At 33.0% G+C, this 17,166-nt stretch overlaps 3 protein-coding genes and 1 long non-coding RNA gene across 8 annotated transcripts in view; 2 read left to right on the top strand and 2 right to left on the bottom strand.

Moving 5' to 3' along the window:
• LOC138937169 (uncharacterized) overlaps positions 1 to 10,498 on the bottom strand; it is a 38,663-nt gene extending 28,165 nt beyond the window's left edge. For both annotated transcript variants that reach the window (XR_011447474.1, XR_011447473.1), the window contains exons 1-2: positions 9,895 to 10,498; positions 5,732 to 5,943 (exon numbers count right to left, since the gene is read on the bottom strand). This is a non-coding gene — a long non-coding RNA (uncharacterized lncRNA). The remainder of the gene's footprint in view (positions 1 to 5,731; positions 5,944 to 9,894) is intronic.
• Positions 10,138 to 12,573, top strand: LOC138937168 (bifunctional methylenetetrahydrofolate dehydrogenase/cyclohydrolase, mitochondrial-like). 2 transcript variants are annotated; one of them, XM_070303158.1, is made up of 5 exons: positions 10,138 to 10,400; positions 10,575 to 10,686; positions 11,006 to 11,190; positions 11,269 to 11,637; positions 11,885 to 12,573. In XM_070303158.1, the coding sequence occupies exons 2-5, from the start codon at positions 10,613 to 10,615 to the stop codon at positions 12,283 to 12,285; spliced, it is 1,029 nt and encodes a 342-aa protein (XP_070159259.1). In that variant the 5' UTR covers positions 10,138 to 10,400; positions 10,575 to 10,612; the 3' UTR covers positions 12,286 to 12,573. The 2 variants fall into 2 exon arrangements, with proteins under 2 accessions (XP_070159259.1, XP_070159258.1); XM_070303157.1 differs by having other exon boundaries at positions 10,138 to 10,686.
• A 529-nt stretch (positions 12,574 to 13,102) lies between these two features.
• Positions 13,103 to 15,229, top strand: LOC138936948 (glyoxylate reductase/hydroxypyruvate reductase-like). 3 transcript variants are annotated; one of them, XM_070302744.1, is made up of 5 exons: positions 13,107 to 13,534; positions 13,597 to 13,770; positions 14,064 to 14,384; positions 14,471 to 14,928; positions 15,020 to 15,229. In XM_070302744.1, the coding sequence occupies exons 2-5, from the start codon at positions 13,685 to 13,687 to the stop codon at positions 15,148 to 15,150; spliced, it is 996 nt and encodes a 331-aa protein (XP_070158845.1). In that variant the 5' UTR covers positions 13,107 to 13,534; positions 13,597 to 13,684; the 3' UTR covers positions 15,151 to 15,229. The 3 variants fall into 3 exon arrangements, with proteins under 3 accessions (XP_070158843.1, XP_070158845.1, XP_070158846.1); XM_070302745.1 differs by having other exon boundaries at positions 13,518 to 13,534; positions 13,609 to 13,770; XM_070302742.1 differs by having other exon boundaries at positions 13,103 to 13,770.
• Positions 15,230 to 15,452: 223 nt separating this feature from the next.
• LOC138937070 (mitochondrial thiamine pyrophosphate carrier) lies at positions 15,453 to 17,130 on the bottom strand. Its single transcript, XM_070302959.1, has 4 exons — positions 16,664 to 17,130; positions 16,431 to 16,583; positions 16,106 to 16,308; positions 15,453 to 15,961 (listed from the first exon to the last, which is right to left on the bottom strand). Exons 1-4 carry the CDS (start codon positions 16,781 to 16,783, stop codon positions 15,514 to 15,516), a joined length of 924 nt encoding a protein of 307 aa, XP_070159060.1. The 5' UTR covers positions 16,784 to 17,130; the 3' UTR covers positions 15,453 to 15,513.
• Between the last annotated feature and the right edge of the window lie 36 nt (positions 17,131 to 17,166).

The following is a 17,166-nucleotide window of genomic DNA, read 5'->3' on the forward strand; positions in this document are numbered from 1 at the left end:
GGTTCACATCGAAAGCAGCGAAAAGGTGTACAAAATGCGCTATCCAGAGGACTATCCGGCGATTAAAATACGTTGTAAAGATGACGAAATAAATATTTTTTTTTTTTGTAATGCGATCCTTTATTCGACATGTCGAATTTTCTTTCTCAACGCGGATACTTTTAAACAATGTTCGATAATGCGGTTTTCTAGGTTCTTTGATGATGATCCTTTATTGAACCTGCTCATGAACTCCGCTCAATTAGCTTCCCCTCGATGCAGCGACAAGCGTAAACGACGTATGTGTCTATTCTCGTGTCATTTTATGTCTTGAATTTCCCCCCCTTTTTTTTTTTTTAAGCACTTCTCTGACTTACCGGAATAGTAAATATTTATACAATATAATTTTTTTCAGAACATAAAAAATATGTGAAATTCTATCGGAACTGTCAGGAAATCACGAGAAGTTTCTTATACGAAAACGCAAATATATAATGATACGATGTAACTTACATGTCGTTACACCGTAACGAGCGGCTTACCGACGTTATCTGACGTACGTGAACCGTCGTGAACAAGTCTTAAGGGGCCGATTAGCGGTCCAACTAATTGGGAGATCCACCCCATCACTTTCGCAGGGAAAACAGAAGCGCTGGACATATGCGCGCAGACAAGCACAGGCGCGCTCTCACGAGCCGGTAACAACAGGAAGATTAATCGCTTTAATTTCCGAGACATGATTAATCATAATTAACAGCTTGCGTTGTTAGCACCCCTCCGGCGGTGCGAGAGGCGTCGAAAGAGGGGGATGAGAGGCTTAAGAGGAAAAACATTACGGAGAGACTGTGACAGATAATATCAAAATACGCATAAAGATCGCAGATATGACTCTAATTCGGTAACGTACTAAAACAAGCAATTTATGGAAATTTCGATGTATTCAATAAATTAACTTTACCTCAAATAAATTGGTTGAATTGTTGTTCTTCATAAATTTCTCGTTTTTAGCGCGTCATATATTTTGATAAATAAAAGTCCTGAATTAAAATTCTAATAAATTCAACAAAAATTTCATAGCGTGTACCACAGCGTTATCGTCTAAAAAGAAACTCCGTTTCTTTATTCTTCGCGCTAATAGTGCGCTATACGAATCACTATTGTCGGCAGGATGCAGCACGTGTTTTACGCATCGCGACAGTCTCGTGCGGCATTGCTGCGCGAAATCTTTAGGTATTCTCATACAATAGAACATTGTGTAAAAGTTACGCGCAGCCCCTGCGAATCTCTACGCCCGCGAATCCTCAAACGCGATGGCAGACTTACGTTTAAATATTCAGGTCTAAAGATGTAAAATTATGCCGCGGAGAACGTGAACTGTACCCAAAGCGGAGTAAGACTTAAGACATTGACTGGAACGGGAAGCAACTTTGAAAATTTCGTATTCCCGGGGAGTCTTAGTGTATATCCGCCTTTTAGGAAGAAGAACAAGATAAACTTAAAGCAGAGGCTGCCTTGTCTGTTTGCTTCAGTAATTTCGTATTAACATATGAAAATAAAAGTAAGATGCTGCGTTGGATAATTCCAAAGAAATCTGCCAAACTTCATCAGGAAATTTTTTAATCAATACAGATTTTATAATTTCTTGGCAAAGATTTGATCGGATTTCAATTTTGTCGCAACCTTTTATTCATCATTATTCGCTATTGCTAATCGAGTCGCAAACTAGAATTAAAAAACAATATTTTAACACTTCTTTAAATTTGAAGTTTTCAAATGTTTATAATTAAAAAGTTATTAATATTTAGAAATTGTTGTAAAGAAAGAATTAAAGCACCAATTTTAGACAAAGTTTGAGAAAACCATCTTGTTGATTATCGGTTGAAAAGAGCGCGATAAATAGCCATAAATCGTCGGAGTTGTTTGTAGCAATGACCGAGGGAAAGATAAAGAGAAAGCGGGAGAGAAAGAAAAGCGAGAGCAATATAATCCGGCGAAAGAAGGTCAAGAGCCGGTTGGTTAGAATGAATAATATCCCGACACATGCGGCGAACAGTTTCAACCTCGCGGCGCTTCATTTAACACCTCTGAGAGCGCTTTGCCCCCTCCTTTCAACCCTTCTCTTCTATGAGGAGGCAGTGTTTTTCGCAAATTAAGAGATTCGCAATAATGGCCTTAATGGTAGCCGTAAGACTACCAGAGCTAAAATTACCTTGCCACTTAAACATGATTATTTATTGCCTAATTTACTATTACTGCCGACAGAACGCCCTCGCGTAGTACACGGTACACCGACCCGTTATATCGTTACAGCCCGTTATGTGCCTGTAATTAATTTTTTCGTACCGTTCTTTTTTTCTCTCACCCTTATCCCCTCGATTATCCATAATGGCTGCTGAGATTTAAAACTGCGAGAGATGCATAGAAAATTTTACAGAACCGATTAAACCTAAGTACTCGCGTTGAAAAAGGTATACCAATACTAGATCTAACATTAAATCCCCCAAAAATCTATAATACACACACACACATATATATATATATATTCAGAATACTTTTGTATATGTGTGCTTTGTATATATATTTTCATCTTCTTAAGATTGCGAAATTTCATATACATAAATAACAGAAGTTAGATCATTTAAACGGGTCCGAGAAGAATCGGCAGTTACGTAATAAAAGCTTCGAAATCTCAACTCCCGGTTAGGATGTCGAGGATCAGAGGCGTTATATGAAGTCTTAAGCCTAGCCAGCGAGTCTACGGAGGCTGCTGCTGCTGCTGCTGCTGCTGCTGCTGCTACCCGATCGAAAAGTATTTCTCATTTAGCCTTTCAGACTGCTCTTAGGATTACCACTCCGACCTACCCTACTTGCCTCTTTCCCTTTTCGCCACCCCCATCCCTCTCGCTTGCACACGTCTTCCGAAGACATCAATAACGCCAACTCCAAAGTTTCGCTCCAGCTTCAAAGTGTTTCTCCCACCTTCTTCTCACCCCGTCGTTCCTTCATCTCTCTTTTTCTTACATTTTTTATAGCTCACATCCGATGGTCCGGGAAGCAATGAACTTTGCTCAAAAAATGACAAACGAGCGCACGCAAGAAGCTGCGAGGAACGATGAAGCGTAACCGCGAGGCAGACAAATCCGTTGTATCTGAATCTATCATAACGTCGAATTTTACATAATTTTAGTTATGCTCTCTTTATATATCAATCATTTTATAAATCTTTCTAAAACACGGATTTTTTTTTTTTTTTTTTTTTTTTTTGTGGATCGGAAATATAAGGTTTTCTTCAATTGTTTCTATTAAGGATGTTTTGTACAATAGTAGCAACAAATTTGTCAAACTTAAAAAAATATATATTTCTTACACATTTGTACTGTTTAAAAAATTAAATAGAAAAATCCGAATTATAAAAAGAATTAAAGTATCACAAATTAATATGGTTTTTAATGTCTTCGTAAAATCAAATAGTTGTAATTAATATTTTTTCTAATTTATGACAAAAACTTTTGAATACCCCCTGAAATCAACTGCAAGAAACAAAAAAAAAAAAAAAACGAGTAATATGCAGAGAGAAAAAGAGAGATAATATTTTTCTACAATTTTTAGTAAATATATCTTTTAAACGAGTGAGTAGATCTAAATCAAGTTTTGCACAAATATATTAAGAGTTTTCTTAATATATGTGAAAATTTTTACTTCGTTGACAATGTTTTTTCCTTGTCAAATTTATCAATAAGTGCTACAATACACGATTTTCCATAAAAATCAATACTAACTTTAAATTTAAATAATTTCCAAACCGTTAAAAGAATTGTGCTCAGGTTTTGCACAAATACTCACACGGAAGAAATAGTAGAACAGTCTATAAAATTTTCTTGTTTTTGTCAATGTTTTGACATATGATACGTACATCCTTAATCTTACCGAATCTTTGCGGGAGTAAAAATTCTTCTTATCGGATAAAATTGAATCTCGCGTGCTTCTCGGTGATCTCTGAGGAACTAAAGATTGAAGCAACCATTTCGGTTTACAACTATGCAACGAAACGCAAAAGTAAATCGCGAGACGGGACTGAAAGGAAGAAAGAATGCCGGTAAGATCGAAATCCGAAATAACGAGGAAAAGTCGGATCGAGCGCTCGAAAAAAGGGAATCAAAGAATCGGAAGAGCTGTTAAAGGCATCGCATCAAGTAGATCAAACATTTTCTGTTGGTTGCCTTCTCGCAGAGATCATGCGGAGACCTACCGAGAATTCGCAAACGGGAAAAAATCTCTTAACCAAATGAAAGGAAGAGACGGAGACGAAGCGAAAGAAGAAGGAGAAGACAGAAAGAGGAGAGATAGGAAGAAAAACTCTCTGAAATTTTAAGCCCCTCGAAAAACTCCCGAAAAGAGGGAGGATCGGAACGGATGGGACAAATAAAAAGTTCTGCAAATTTGAGTGGTGGTTTTAACGCCGATGTACGAACCACCGTGGCTGACCGCCGATAAAACCGCTTCCCCTCGGGTCCCCACCCCCTCCCCCACCCTCGGAGTCGATGCCAAAGGCGATCTCTGCTGCAATCGATTGTAATTAAATGGAAACGCTTTTATGTCGATGATGGGCTCGTTACGCTTATCGCTTCATTTTCCTCCCCTTTTTTATCGCAAAATAATATTTTAATCATTGCAGCCGCGACGAGCAGCGTGGATTTAGTGACGATAAAGCGCCTTATTAGAATAACGATTTCTTAATGGAAGATAAAGGAAGATAAAGCAGCGTCAAAGAGCCAATATAAATCTACATTTTTTCTTTTCTAATGTCATTACAATTTTGAAAAGTCTCATTTGTCTATATCGCAAAAATATTGTAATTTTTAAAGATTTTTAATTTCTCAAAATTTTAAATTGCAAATTTAAGCAAATTGCAAAAATATTGGAAATATTGCAATTTACGCGCATTTATTGCAAAAGTATCGCTATTTAAAAAATTTTTTTTATTTCTCACGAAATTTTAAATTTTGTATTTGTTGTCCATTCATTTATTAATAAACTTTAACTTGATTACGAGAAAGTAACTTGCAAAGATAATCATGATGAAGCTTGTGATGTTCACATAGTATATAATATATGAATTCTAATATATGATATATCGTGTGACTCGGCAATCAAGATAAAATAAAAAATATATTTAGTTCAAAGAATTTCTATTTTTTGAACCTTTTCCTGATTGTTCTCTCTGTGATCCAACTTTACTTATTCAGAAAAAAAAAAAAAATTTTTGATCATGCGCGATACATTTTACTCAAATCGATAAATGCGGGACAGATAGCTTGCGTATTCGAATTTTTACAACAAAATTATGTTTATCGTAGCATAGCAAACTATATAGCGTATATATCGTCGGTATTCTATTGTTACATATTTTTATTTATCATTGGAACATGACACATTGTTTTCTTTAAACTTGAATTACGTTTATAATGTGCGTACAATTACATCGATGTCATGTAACTGTATGCCACGAGTAGCATATAAAAATTTTTAACGACAAAAAAAATATAAATAAACTTTGTGAAATATGTATTGCGTATATTTATATTTGTTTAATTAAACATTAATTTAATTGCAACTCCTTCCCTCTCTTTTCCCCCTCTAAAATTAATCTAAAATTCTAAATTCTTCATTGAACGCATAAAATAGACTTACGTGACCTAGATGAAAGATTGAACAGTTACATTTCTATATGTATAAAATTAATATTACATACCTAATAGTCATGTAATGTTTCAAATGAATACACATGTCTTCTTGGTACAGGTATTCAAGGTGTTTTCGGCAAGTAGTAATACCGCAAATGTGGTCAGCCGCCAGTCCAGATTCTGAATGGAAATCGTTGGAACCGCAAATCCAGATTTCCACGATAATCGAAACACGTCCGACATTCCCGCTGAGAAATCGCAGAATTTATGCGCCCGCCACCTGCATTAAATTAAAAGATTAATTAACTACGCACGCGTGCACTGTAAGTGGCAATCAGTAACCGATGGAATTTCGTAATAAGCTGTCGCCTTATTAAATATACGTGCGGGATTGGAAATAATATCAAAAGTCGACGACCTGCGCATTATAATTGTGGAGAAATATTTCCAAAAACAGCGCATTTATATGAGATAATCTAAAAAAAAAAAAAAAAGATTTATGTAAGAGAGAACATATGTTATATCTAAAAATTTTGATCAATTATTAAAATATTCTTCTCATTATATACGTTAAAAAAAGATTTTATTGCGTTTATAAACAGATATTTACGTAATCAAATATTGACTGAACGTTGCTGATGAGTTAATGACGCAATAATAAAAACTGACAGCAATCATGTTGCAACAATACTGTAATCGTCACGCACAATTTCAATCAAAATAACCGCCATATCAACGCTGTCATCGTCGTGCGCGAACGAATATTCATTGAAAAAATTAACTCGCGGCAAGCCGATGTGTAACCTACTGACGTCAATCGTCCATCAACATCTCTGTTGTTTTACAGAGACGTCAAAGTGATCAGTTTTATGTCATAACTTCTTGTTGCAGGCGATAATTCTCAACAATTCATATCCGCATGATATCTTTTTTCCGAATTTGGCAAGACATACTAGATATGTGTAAAAGTAAAAATATAAAGATAACATTATCGGTAATTTATTACTACTGGTGATGATTAGATGATAATACAATATATAGTATTTTCAATATAGTTTTATCAATTCAATATTATTTTCTAATATATAGTATTATTCAAAAAGAAAATAAACCAGAATGTATATAACCAGTGAAGATCAGTGGCAAAGAATTCTGGTTAATTCTTGTTGATTAATATTTGACCAGTATTACCGTTTACATCTTAGTCATCGACTCTTATTTCAGTAAATTTAACTAATTTTTCTAAGGAATTTTTGTGTACGATTAGCTTTTTTTAAAGAATTTTCATCTAGGTTTTCCCAAAATCTCTCTAGAAAATAACATTTAATTTTTATTTATTAAGAAATTATTATACTTTGAAATAAATAAAAATATTTATAAAATTGTCTAATTACAGATATCGATTAGGATGAAAAATTTACAAAAAAAATAATCTTCACTATTATTAATGATTATCTATATACTAATCTATAGATAGCTATTTAAATTGAATTTTATCTAAACATGATCTTTTTTATCCAGTCATAAACCTAGTTATTGTCTATTAAATCCAAAATTGTAAAAACTGATCAGTTTCTCTAACTCATAATTAGTTTTTCCCAAGATATTCTTCTACTCGGACATATTTCAATGGTATATATATCTTGAGCCAATTTTAAGCAAATCTATTTGTGAAAAACGGAAAATAGATAACAACCTCATATTCTTCGACATTTAAGAATACGATAAAAACAATACTTGGACAAGAGAGACAAATTTAGAGGGCACGTTTACGCAAGTCCCGACTGCTGCGTCGATAGCGATAACAATGTATACCGATTATAGTAAACGTTTTATCGCTGAGAGCGCGCAGATTCTACGAACGATAAATTATGTATGAGCACTGTGTCGCGAAGCTCACTGGACGAAGGGTAAAGGACAAAGGGCGAGGGGCGTAGTGCGTATACGAGACAGGAATACATATTTATTCATTCAACGGGGGGCGTATGATTTTTTGCATAATGCAGTCTGTACACGGTTCTCCGATCGCGATCCAAAATATCGAGAGTATTTCTTATACTCGTAAAGAAAAAAAGAATAAACTCAGTCAATTTATGACGCGGTATCATAGAAGAGATGACGCTTTAAATATGAAAATCACAAGGAGCAATGTGACAAAGGAAATGATGTTGTTAAAAGGAAGACGCATAATTATCATACTTGTGTTGCAGTTATGATGGGAGGGATGGGGGAGGGAAGAGTGAAGGAGCTAAATTGTTAAAATGTCGAGTGCCGAGAAATTCTGAGACCCGGGCTCAAAACCAGCCCGTGAATTTAGGAAATTCAAGCGGCGCGTGGACACACGCGAAAAGAACTCGCCGGAATTAATCACCGCCGACTAAAATAGCTGAGCTGCGTGACATAGTTGCATCTTCCTCTCTCTCTCTCTCTCTTTCTTGAAAGAGAATGTAAATCTAAATATTTGCGAGAGAGAAAGAGAGAGAGCATACCTTTTATAATTTATATTATATCTTTATGATGTATACGTGCGTTAAAACTATACGTTTTAAGAATTTGTGCTCGCGAATTTAATTTCAACATTGAGATCGCAATTTATTATACATAATTGAAAATGGTAAAATGTTATATTGAAATAAGACAAATCAGTATCTATCCAGAGAGAGAGAGAGAGAGAGAGAGAGTAGAAAGTAATAAAATTTTTATTACTAAAGTAACATTATCATTTAATATACGTATCTACAAAATTTGTTTCTGCTACCATAAATGTGATATATTTAAAAAAAGAAATAGATGAGAAAAAGAAAAAGTCGTAAAAGAATCAAATTTACTTGGTGACCTACAAAGATTTAATATTACAAACATATAATCATAAATGTATGAGGGATTCTTTTTTAAGAATATATTGCACGACATATATTTTTCCGTATCGTCGAACATATAACCGGAAATATTTCTCATCGCAACGTTAGGCATTTCAGTTGGGCGTATTGCAATCGATTTGCCGGCAAACCGAAATTTTCACAGCAAGATTTAGCAATTCACGCGCATTCACACATACCGGCACTTGGGGTCGCAACTGAGATCAACTATTTGATCAATGGTTGCACGTCGTGGAAGCTCAAGCTCGGCTTATAATATCGCGGAAAGTATGCGTCCTATGCGCGCCAACTAAATATTTGGCCATACCGTAGGGATGTAGTGAAATTTTCCGGTATCCCCATACTCATCCGACATACTTGGTAATAATTGACAGATCGTTATTTTCAAACAAAGTAGTGAGACAATTCATCGTTACAAAATTGCGATAGAATGCGAAAATTTTCTCTCATAATAATAAACTTCTATTGGCGCATTTCGCAAATTTTTTTCTATTATCTTATTATATATTTCTTAATATACTCTTCTATTTTTTTTTCTATTATTTTATACATCAATGATTCTTTCTCGACTCTCTCTTTCTCTATCTCTCACTTCTAAATTCAACACTACGCGGTATATCCGTCAAGTTTCGCAACGTGCGAGCGTATAATCGAACAACATGTTTAATATTTACTATGTAGGCCACGTTACAGTAGTTACGACACGATGGATTGGTGTAATAATACAGTCGGCACGCTAGGAGAGTACGTTCGGTCATATTTCATGTTCTTAATACAGTTGCAGCGTGATATTACTTGGTCGTTGAAGCGCGCGTCTCTTTTCCGAGCTCGAAAGTTGCTAATAATTTTATGTAATCATTTTGTAGTGTCTAATACATTATGTATTTCGTTTGACAAAAATCCGTCTTTCTTATCAGATATTCGAGTTAGTGATAGCCAGTGGTGTTATTATCGAATTAATCCTATGGAAAAATCAGAGCATCAATATTTTTATATTAAACGATTAATATATCTCTCTCTCATTCATACATCAAAATTAATATCATTTTAATAAATGGTTTCTAATCTCTGAATACATAGAGAATATATCTCTCTTTACGTAATTATTTTAAATATTCATAGGTAATACTATGATTTGTTAATATAGCAAAAATTATTTAGCATGGAAATAAATTTGTTAGGAATACGGGAATATTTTATAATACATAACCCTATATTATTGGTAAAGGAAATAAATTAATTGGTGCGACCAACGATACGCGAAGTGGAAGTAATTTTTTGTGAAATTTCGTTTTGAAGTGAGTTTAATTAAATAAAAATTGATAAATAAATTATTTTATATATTTACATACCATATTTTATACATTCCGGTATCTCTGATATATCAAAAACCACTTGTTCGCTACACTTTTTTTTTTCTTTTTTAAATACACGAAATGAGCGCGCTCCGATCGATAGATCAGCTCCAGCTCCATCTAACGGGAAAATTAAAACATCTGCGCGCACAAAAATGAATTCGCGGCGTCATCTCTTGGCCATTATCGAAAAAAATTTTATCAAAATTATGCTGTTCTACGGATAATATTTGTGTCCGTCACGCACATTTCCATACTTGACGTTGACGTAACATTGATCGCGAACATGGGTTTTACGACTCCATCGGAATCCGACTGGCTATTTTTTCGTATAGGGAAAGGCGAGACTGATCCGATCTCGCCTTTCACTTACGGTCTCAATCGATCTCGCAATAAACTTTCCGCGAAACGTCAGTATTATCGACCCCCTGCAAGCTATACTGTTTTTACGACAGCTGTTTGCTCAAGAATGACATAGCAGTCGTAACGACCGCAAGCCCACGGTATCATTTCATCTTTGTTGTTCACCTAGAAACAAAGACAGATAATGCTCGCGATTGTTAAGTGGAACACGCCCATAATCGCTTTATTATCGCGAACGTAATAGGGATTAGTTTTTGTAACCGAAATTCCTCGGCATATCTTTGGCTTTCAATATGCAACAGTATGTATTTCAGAAGAGTGATTGAATCCCTCGAAGCAACAACGGCGAACAATGTTCTCCCGGAGAAGCATCTTCTCTGTCATCTCGCAGAGTTTTGCGAGAAAATTGCACCTGTCAAAAATCCGGTGAGAGCAAAAATAATTTTCTTTTGTCAGATACCTGTATGATATATGAATGATTTTTTTTAATCTGCAATGCAAAAAATATATAGCCAATAATAAATTATAATATCTTAATATGTATATGTGTGAAAAACATACTTATTATATAATATAATAATAAAATATTTTTTAATACATAAATAACAGGTAAAAAGATGACGATTTCTCAAGAATTTTTAATAATCAATGTTATAATCTTGATAAAAATAAAAGTTTCTAAATTGTATTGTGAATATAAAGTATATAGATTTGTATATAGAATAATTTTGAATTTTATTTGCAGACAAGAAGCTGCGATAATAGATGGATCAAAAATAGCAAATGAGATTCAAGAGGAGTTAAAAGCTGTTATAGATACTTGTATAAATGCAGGAAAAAAAAGACCGAAGCTAGTAGCAATTTTAGTGGGAAATCACCCATCTAGCAAAGCATATATTGGTAAAAAGATGAAAGCTGCAAAAGTAGTAGGTAAATATATTTTTGATTCTGACCACCAACCATCGGCACAAATTTACCTATACTAATATTTTATTTATTAATAATCAGGAATTGAGAGTTACACCATTCATTTGGGAGAAAACATAACGCAAACGGAACTTCTTACGGAAATTGATAATCTTAACAAAGATCCATCTGTCGATGGCGTTCTGGTACAACTACCATTGCCAAAGGGCATGAATGACAAAGAAGTATGTCAAGCAATAATTCCTAAAAAAGATGTAGATGGTTTCCATTTGGTAAATCTTGGCAATCTGACATTGGACAAAAGTAGTATTGTGCCAGCCACTCCTCTGGCTGTTAAGGAATTAATACTTAGGAGTAAAATTGAGACATTTGGAAAAAATGCTGTGGTTGTTGGTAGATCAAAACATGTTGGACTGCCTATCGCATTGTTACTTCATGCAGATGGCAAAGGTAATATTAATTTAGTAGCAAAATTATGTTAACACATAAAAGTAGAATCATATCAGTAACTAGTGATAAATTTATGCAACTTAATACTTCTCTATTTAATATATATTTTAATATCTTTTCTTTATATATAGAAAAACTTTTTTATAGATTTAAATTTTATTATTAACAAATAACATGAATTTCATCAAACTTATATGTTTTTCTTTCATTTATTATTTTCCAAACCAACCAGGTATTTTATTTTTAGGCGAAACGGGTGCTTTAGATATGACAACGACAATCTGCCATATTCATACTCCTCACACAGAACTAGAAAAATTTACAAAGCTGGCGGATCTAGTTGTGGTGGCGGCTGGAGTTCCCGGTTTGATTACCAAGGAAATGATAAAACCGGGCGCTTGCGTAATTGATGTGGGAATCACGAAGGTAAAGACGGCAGACGGCAAATTTCGCTTAGTAGGAGATGTGGATTATGATAGTGTAAAGGAAGTCGCCGGACATATTACACCGGTCCCAGGCGGCGTGGGCCCTATGACAGTGGCAATGTTGATGAAGAACACGATCACGGCCGCCATGAGGAATCAGAAAGACGCAAATCAGTCCGATCGTTTAGAAGATAGCAAAGCATTTGATAAGCAGTATAATTGATAAACAGTATAATTGATAAGCAGTATAATCTGTTATAAGTATTTTATCTGACGATTCTTGTATTCTGTAGTATTATTTTTACAAAGGAAGTTATATAAAATCGTTTTATTCATCAATTTATGGAGTATTATCGGGAAAGTACACACTATGTACAGCTGAACCGAAAAAAAATGTATAAAAAAATGAAACCTGTTCCTTTTCTTATACAAATTTTATTATACATATCTTTTTGCTAATTTTATATATATATTTCAAACAATTGTTATGGAGTGCCTTCTAACTGCATTAATAATAAATATAAATATATATATATATATATATGTATGTATGTATAAAATATATGATCTCTCTTTATAAGTTAAATTTTACAATATTGTTTTTATGTATCCAAGATTTCTATCTTATGAGTATTTTTGATTGTAGCAAACTTTTAATTGTAAATTTGTTATTATATAATTGCAGCAGGCATGTATAAAAGAGAAGGCAAATTATGTTCTAGATATCTAGATTTAAATAAGACAAATTAAGTTCGTTAAAATTTTTATTTTTGCCACCATACTTTGCTTGAAAGATTTATAAATAAATATTATAAGTAATTGTTGTAATTATTGTTTAATTTCTAATTATTGCTTTTAATGTAAATTCTTTGTTTCTAGAATTTTTAAATCTAGTTTTTATTTGCAATGATCGTACTTACTTGAATCTTTTTGCTGTTTATTAGATTTACTAGTTTGAAAGCATACAATACATACATCAGACATTTCAAACTGCAAACTATTAAATAAAAATGTTAAATCAATGGCTATGTCAAAAAAATTGTTATACAAGAAAGAATCATTCTTTAATATACATTTTATCTCTCTAAAAAGAAATAATTGCATAAAAAAGCATTGCTTCAATAGTATTCACCGAGTGCTCAGTAAGTAGTCATGGTCGTGCTACTAGATACTGGATGCATTCAGTATTACACGTTACATTGTGTTAATCTGTCTAACTTGCTGGAAAATATCCTTCATCTTGAAGTGTGAATTTTTAGTGTCTCAATAAAAGATTGAGAACACAGTACAGTGAAGTTAAAAATACCTGAAAAAGAAGAACCATAAATTATCATCCGCTGAGAAGGTTTCCAAAAATCATTACTTATTTATATTATTTATATATAAATGAGTTTTTAATTCAAAGAAGGAAGAAGTAGACATTTCATCTATTTTCTACAAAAAGATCTCAGAGATTTACAAGATTTCCAGAGGTTAGTTCATTAACGAGTCGCGCGAAGTAAAAATATAAATGATAATACATAATGCAATACAGGAAGGCTATCAGTTTCTTTAAGCGAAGCGAGGGATTTATTTTTTCGAACAGGATCAATCCAACAATTTACAATTGTCCGAAAATCCTAATGAGTTCTGCCGAAATGAATAAACCTAAAATCCTAATTACACGACCGGACATACCTGTTGCAGGCTTATCTTTACTGCATCAACGGTGAATATTCTATTTACAGTAAATTTTTATTGCTGAAAACAATTTATTTTATTGTATTGTAAAACATGATTTTTTTTATCTCATTCTTCTGTATTTTTTTAGTTTTTATAATTTTATAATTAATTTTTATAATTAATTTTATATGTTTAACTTCTTTATTTAATTTCATGTGTAAATTTTAAATAATTATACAGTATAATATCATGAAACAAATATCACAGGAAATTTAATAACGTAATATATATATAGATGTTACTTATTATCTGACAGAACTTGCTATGTTATTTTTATAGGTATCAGATTATGTTATGGGACAAACCTGGACCGATACCTCGATCAGAATTATTATCTAGAATCCGTGGAGTAGATGCTCTGTATTGTGTACTAACGGATAAGATAGACGATGAGGTTTTGACAGCTGCAGGTTCACAATTGAAAGTTGTGGCATCTATGTCAGTAGGCGTCGATCACCTAGATTTAAACGCCTTAAAGAAAAGAAATATTAGAGTTGGTTATACTCCTGATGTTCTGACTGAAGCAACTGCAGAACTGATAGTAGGTCTTTTATTAGCCACATCGAGGAATTTATTACAAGCGAATAAAGCAATTTACAAGTAAGCTGAATATTAAGAATACATCACAAAAGCATATACCATCTTTGTTATCTATGAACTAAAACACATTGTTTCATTTATTGTAGGGGCGAATGGAAAACCTGGTCACCAAGATGGATGTGTGGCACAGGGTTGTCAGGGAAAACTGTAGGAATTGTCGGTTTGGGTAGAATTGGTCTCAGAGTTGCGGAGCTGCTCAAAAACTTCAACACTGCTAAAATGTTGTATACGAGCAGAGCAATCAAACCGGAAGCGTCCAAATTCGGCGGTGAGAAAGTTGAATTTGATATACTACTCAAGAACAGTGACTTTGTCATAGTGACTGTAGCTCTGACACCAGAAACGAAGCATATATTTAACACTGAGGCTTTCAAGCAAATGAAAGAAACGGCTATATTCGTGAACGGTAGTCGCGGAGACATAGTGGATCAAGAAGCGCTGATAAATGCTTTGAAGAATGGCACAATTGCAGCAGCTGGTTTAGACGTTGTAACACCAGAACCAATACCATTAGATCATGAACTTTTAAAATTAGATAATTGTGGTAGGTATATTGATATAGATTTAGGTCACAAACAAATTGTATGCACCCGAAATAATATATATACATTATATTTTCATTTTTATCCTTTTAGTGGTTCTACCTCACATAGGAAGTGCTACCATAGAGACTAGAGATGAAATGGCCAGAATTACAGCGAAAAATATTATAGCTGTCTTAGAAGGAATACCTGAAAATATGCCTGCACAACTTAATTTAATGTAGCTATATACATTAATATGAATGGAATGTATAATCTTGATTTTTAATAATCATATTGTGATATATATTTATAGGTCAGAATAGAGAATCAATGATAAACTTATATGACTTATATATTCAATAATTTAGAATTTATATAATTTTTATTTGCAAATATATTCTAATATATTCAGCATATATGCTGAAAAAATTAGTCTTTTACAAAGAGTACAAATTAATATATTAATTTATATATACAATTATATTAATAAATTAATATACATAAATTAATATATATAATTAATATACATTTGCAATAAAATGGTAGTATATATACATATATATGTACATTAAAATAAATCAGTCTCGTTTAAAATCGCTGTTATATTACAATATTCTTAACAGTAATAAAACTTGTTCATATACAGTAAAATGTAGAGCTGAAGTTATGGCAGCTTTTATCTGACTCGGTACTAGACCTTTGAAAAGGCCTTGCACTCCCTCTTCTTTTAAAGTCACTTTCAAGCAATCTAGTAATCCGTTACATTGAAAGAACTTGCCGAACCCTTTACGACCATGTTGGAAACCTTGTATCTGCAACCTCTTTCTAGCAAGATCAAACGGATAGACGATCGTTTTCGCAATGAATCCAGCGGTGCTACCAGATAGCATAGAATTATAGAAATTGGTATCGGTACCAGAAGTATATCTTTTATAGAAATCTGTGAAAAATTCATAGAATGCAAATTGCAAGCCAGTGTGTGGAGCAATTTGCAACAAAGTCGGTAATAGACCAGAGAAGAAGACTTTCGGCGATTCTTGTCGAAGAATCAAACTGAAAAAAAATTAAATATATGTTATTGAAATATAAAAATATCATTTTTATATAAAGATATTTATGTATGCTAATAAAAATATTATGTTATATTATTTATTATTAGTACTAATGTATATTGAAAATAATCTTTCTGTAACTCACCTACAGGAATGTAATATTCCATTATACACTTGATGATTACTCGATTGGGCTATTAATCTAGTCCTTATAGTATCAAAAGGAAATGAAACGATTGTCGCTATGCTTCCAGCACCAGCACCAGCAATAAAATGCATTGAATGATTCCATTCCTCATTTTTTGGTACTCTTTGTATCATTTTCACAAGCATATTGTAGGAATAAAACTACAAAAATATATAATATATATATATATATATATATATATGATATAAAAAAATCCTTAAACTGTATAAACTAATATTAATTGCTATTAAAAATATACTATTGGATAAATTTTATCCTCTACCTGAGTCATCCCATAGGTAATCGATAACAATTGTGCAGGTATATGGCCCTTCCATAAAGCAGAAATTCCTTCTTCCCTCAAAATTAATAAAGAAGCTTGTGGTATAGATCTATATTTGCTAATGTGACATTTTGAAATTGGTTCAACTTGTAACTGCAAAAACGATAATTATCTAATTGCGCGAGAAGAAGAAAAGATATATCACAAATTTTATATTATATGATGAAACTTACTTGAAATCTAATCTTTATAACATCTAAAGGCTGACACAAAAATCTCGTTACAAATCCACTAACAGCTCCTGCAATTGCATGATCTAAATTTGGCTGAGTTGTTTTTCGCGAAAATCCCATAATCTTCAACTTTAATTACTTTAATATATATGCATACAATTATTTATACTTTAATAATATTTAAATATTAAGTACATTATAGCAACGCTAACAAAATCGACAGGATATGTTTACATTAAACCAAGTCCGGTTAGATGAACCGACGGTTAAAATTAGCAGGTTGGCCAACAGAGGTGAAGGAAAACCAAGCATTCGTATCATTTCAGTTGGAATCCTGCTAATTTTAACCGTCGGTTCATCTAATATCTGACTGGATTTGGTGAAATTGGCCCTAAATTGTCTTTAAAAAATGTTTAAAAATCTCGATATTTCTTAAAAAGCCTTTGGCTGACTCTTATTGGCTTCGTCAATCAGCTGTTAATCTAATCTGATTTTACCTAACT

The sequence above is a fragment of the Polyergus mexicanus genome, unplaced genomic scaffold, assembly GCF_030449975.1.
Source record: "Polyergus mexicanus isolate NDT 795.1 unplaced genomic scaffold, iyPolMexi1.0 SCAF_10, whole genome shotgun sequence".
NCBI classification, from domain to species: Eukaryota; Metazoa; Arthropoda; class Insecta; order Hymenoptera; family Formicidae; genus Polyergus; species Polyergus mexicanus.

What these genes read in the sequence shown, in the direction of transcription:
- LOC138937168 (XM_070303157.1), top strand. Translation starts at nt 10,613, where the DNA reads ATGTTCTCCCGGAGAAGCATCTTCTCTGTCATCTCGCAGAGTTTTGCG. An exon ending in TTGCACCTGTCAAAAATCCG is followed by an intron (nt 10,687 to 11,005) that starts GTGAGAGCAAAA and finishes TTTTATTTGCAG; the next exon opens with ACAAGAAGCTGCGATAATAG. An exon ending in ACTTCATGCAGATGGCAAAG is followed by an intron (nt 11,638 to 11,884) that starts GTAATATTAATT and finishes TTTTATTTTTAG; the next exon opens with GCGAAACGGGTGCTTTAGAT.
- LOC138937070 (XM_070302959.1), bottom strand. Translation starts at nt 16,783, where the DNA reads ATGGGATTTTCGCGAAAAACAACTCAGCCAAATTTAGATCATGCAATT. An exon ending in TTATAAAGATTAGATTTCAA is followed by an intron (nt 16,584 to 16,663) that starts GTAAGTTTCATC and finishes TCGTTTTTGCAG; the next exon opens with TTACAAGTTGAACCAATTTC. An exon ending in GGAATATTACATTCCTGTAG is followed by an intron (nt 15,962 to 16,105) that starts GTGAGTTACAGA and finishes ATTTTTTTTCAG; the next exon opens with TTTGATTCTTCGACAAGAAT.
- LOC138936948 (XM_070302742.1), top strand. Translation starts at nt 13,586, where the DNA reads ATGCAATACAGGAAGGCTATCAGTTTCTTTAAGCGAAGCGAGGGATTT. An exon ending in TTATCTTTACTGCATCAACG is followed by an intron (nt 13,771 to 14,063) that starts GTGAATATTCTA and finishes TTATTTTTATAG; the next exon opens with GTATCAGATTATGTTATGGG. An exon ending in GCGAATAAAGCAATTTACAA is followed by an intron (nt 14,385 to 14,470) that starts GTAAGCTGAATA and finishes CATTTATTGTAG; the next exon opens with GGGCGAATGGAAAACCTGGT.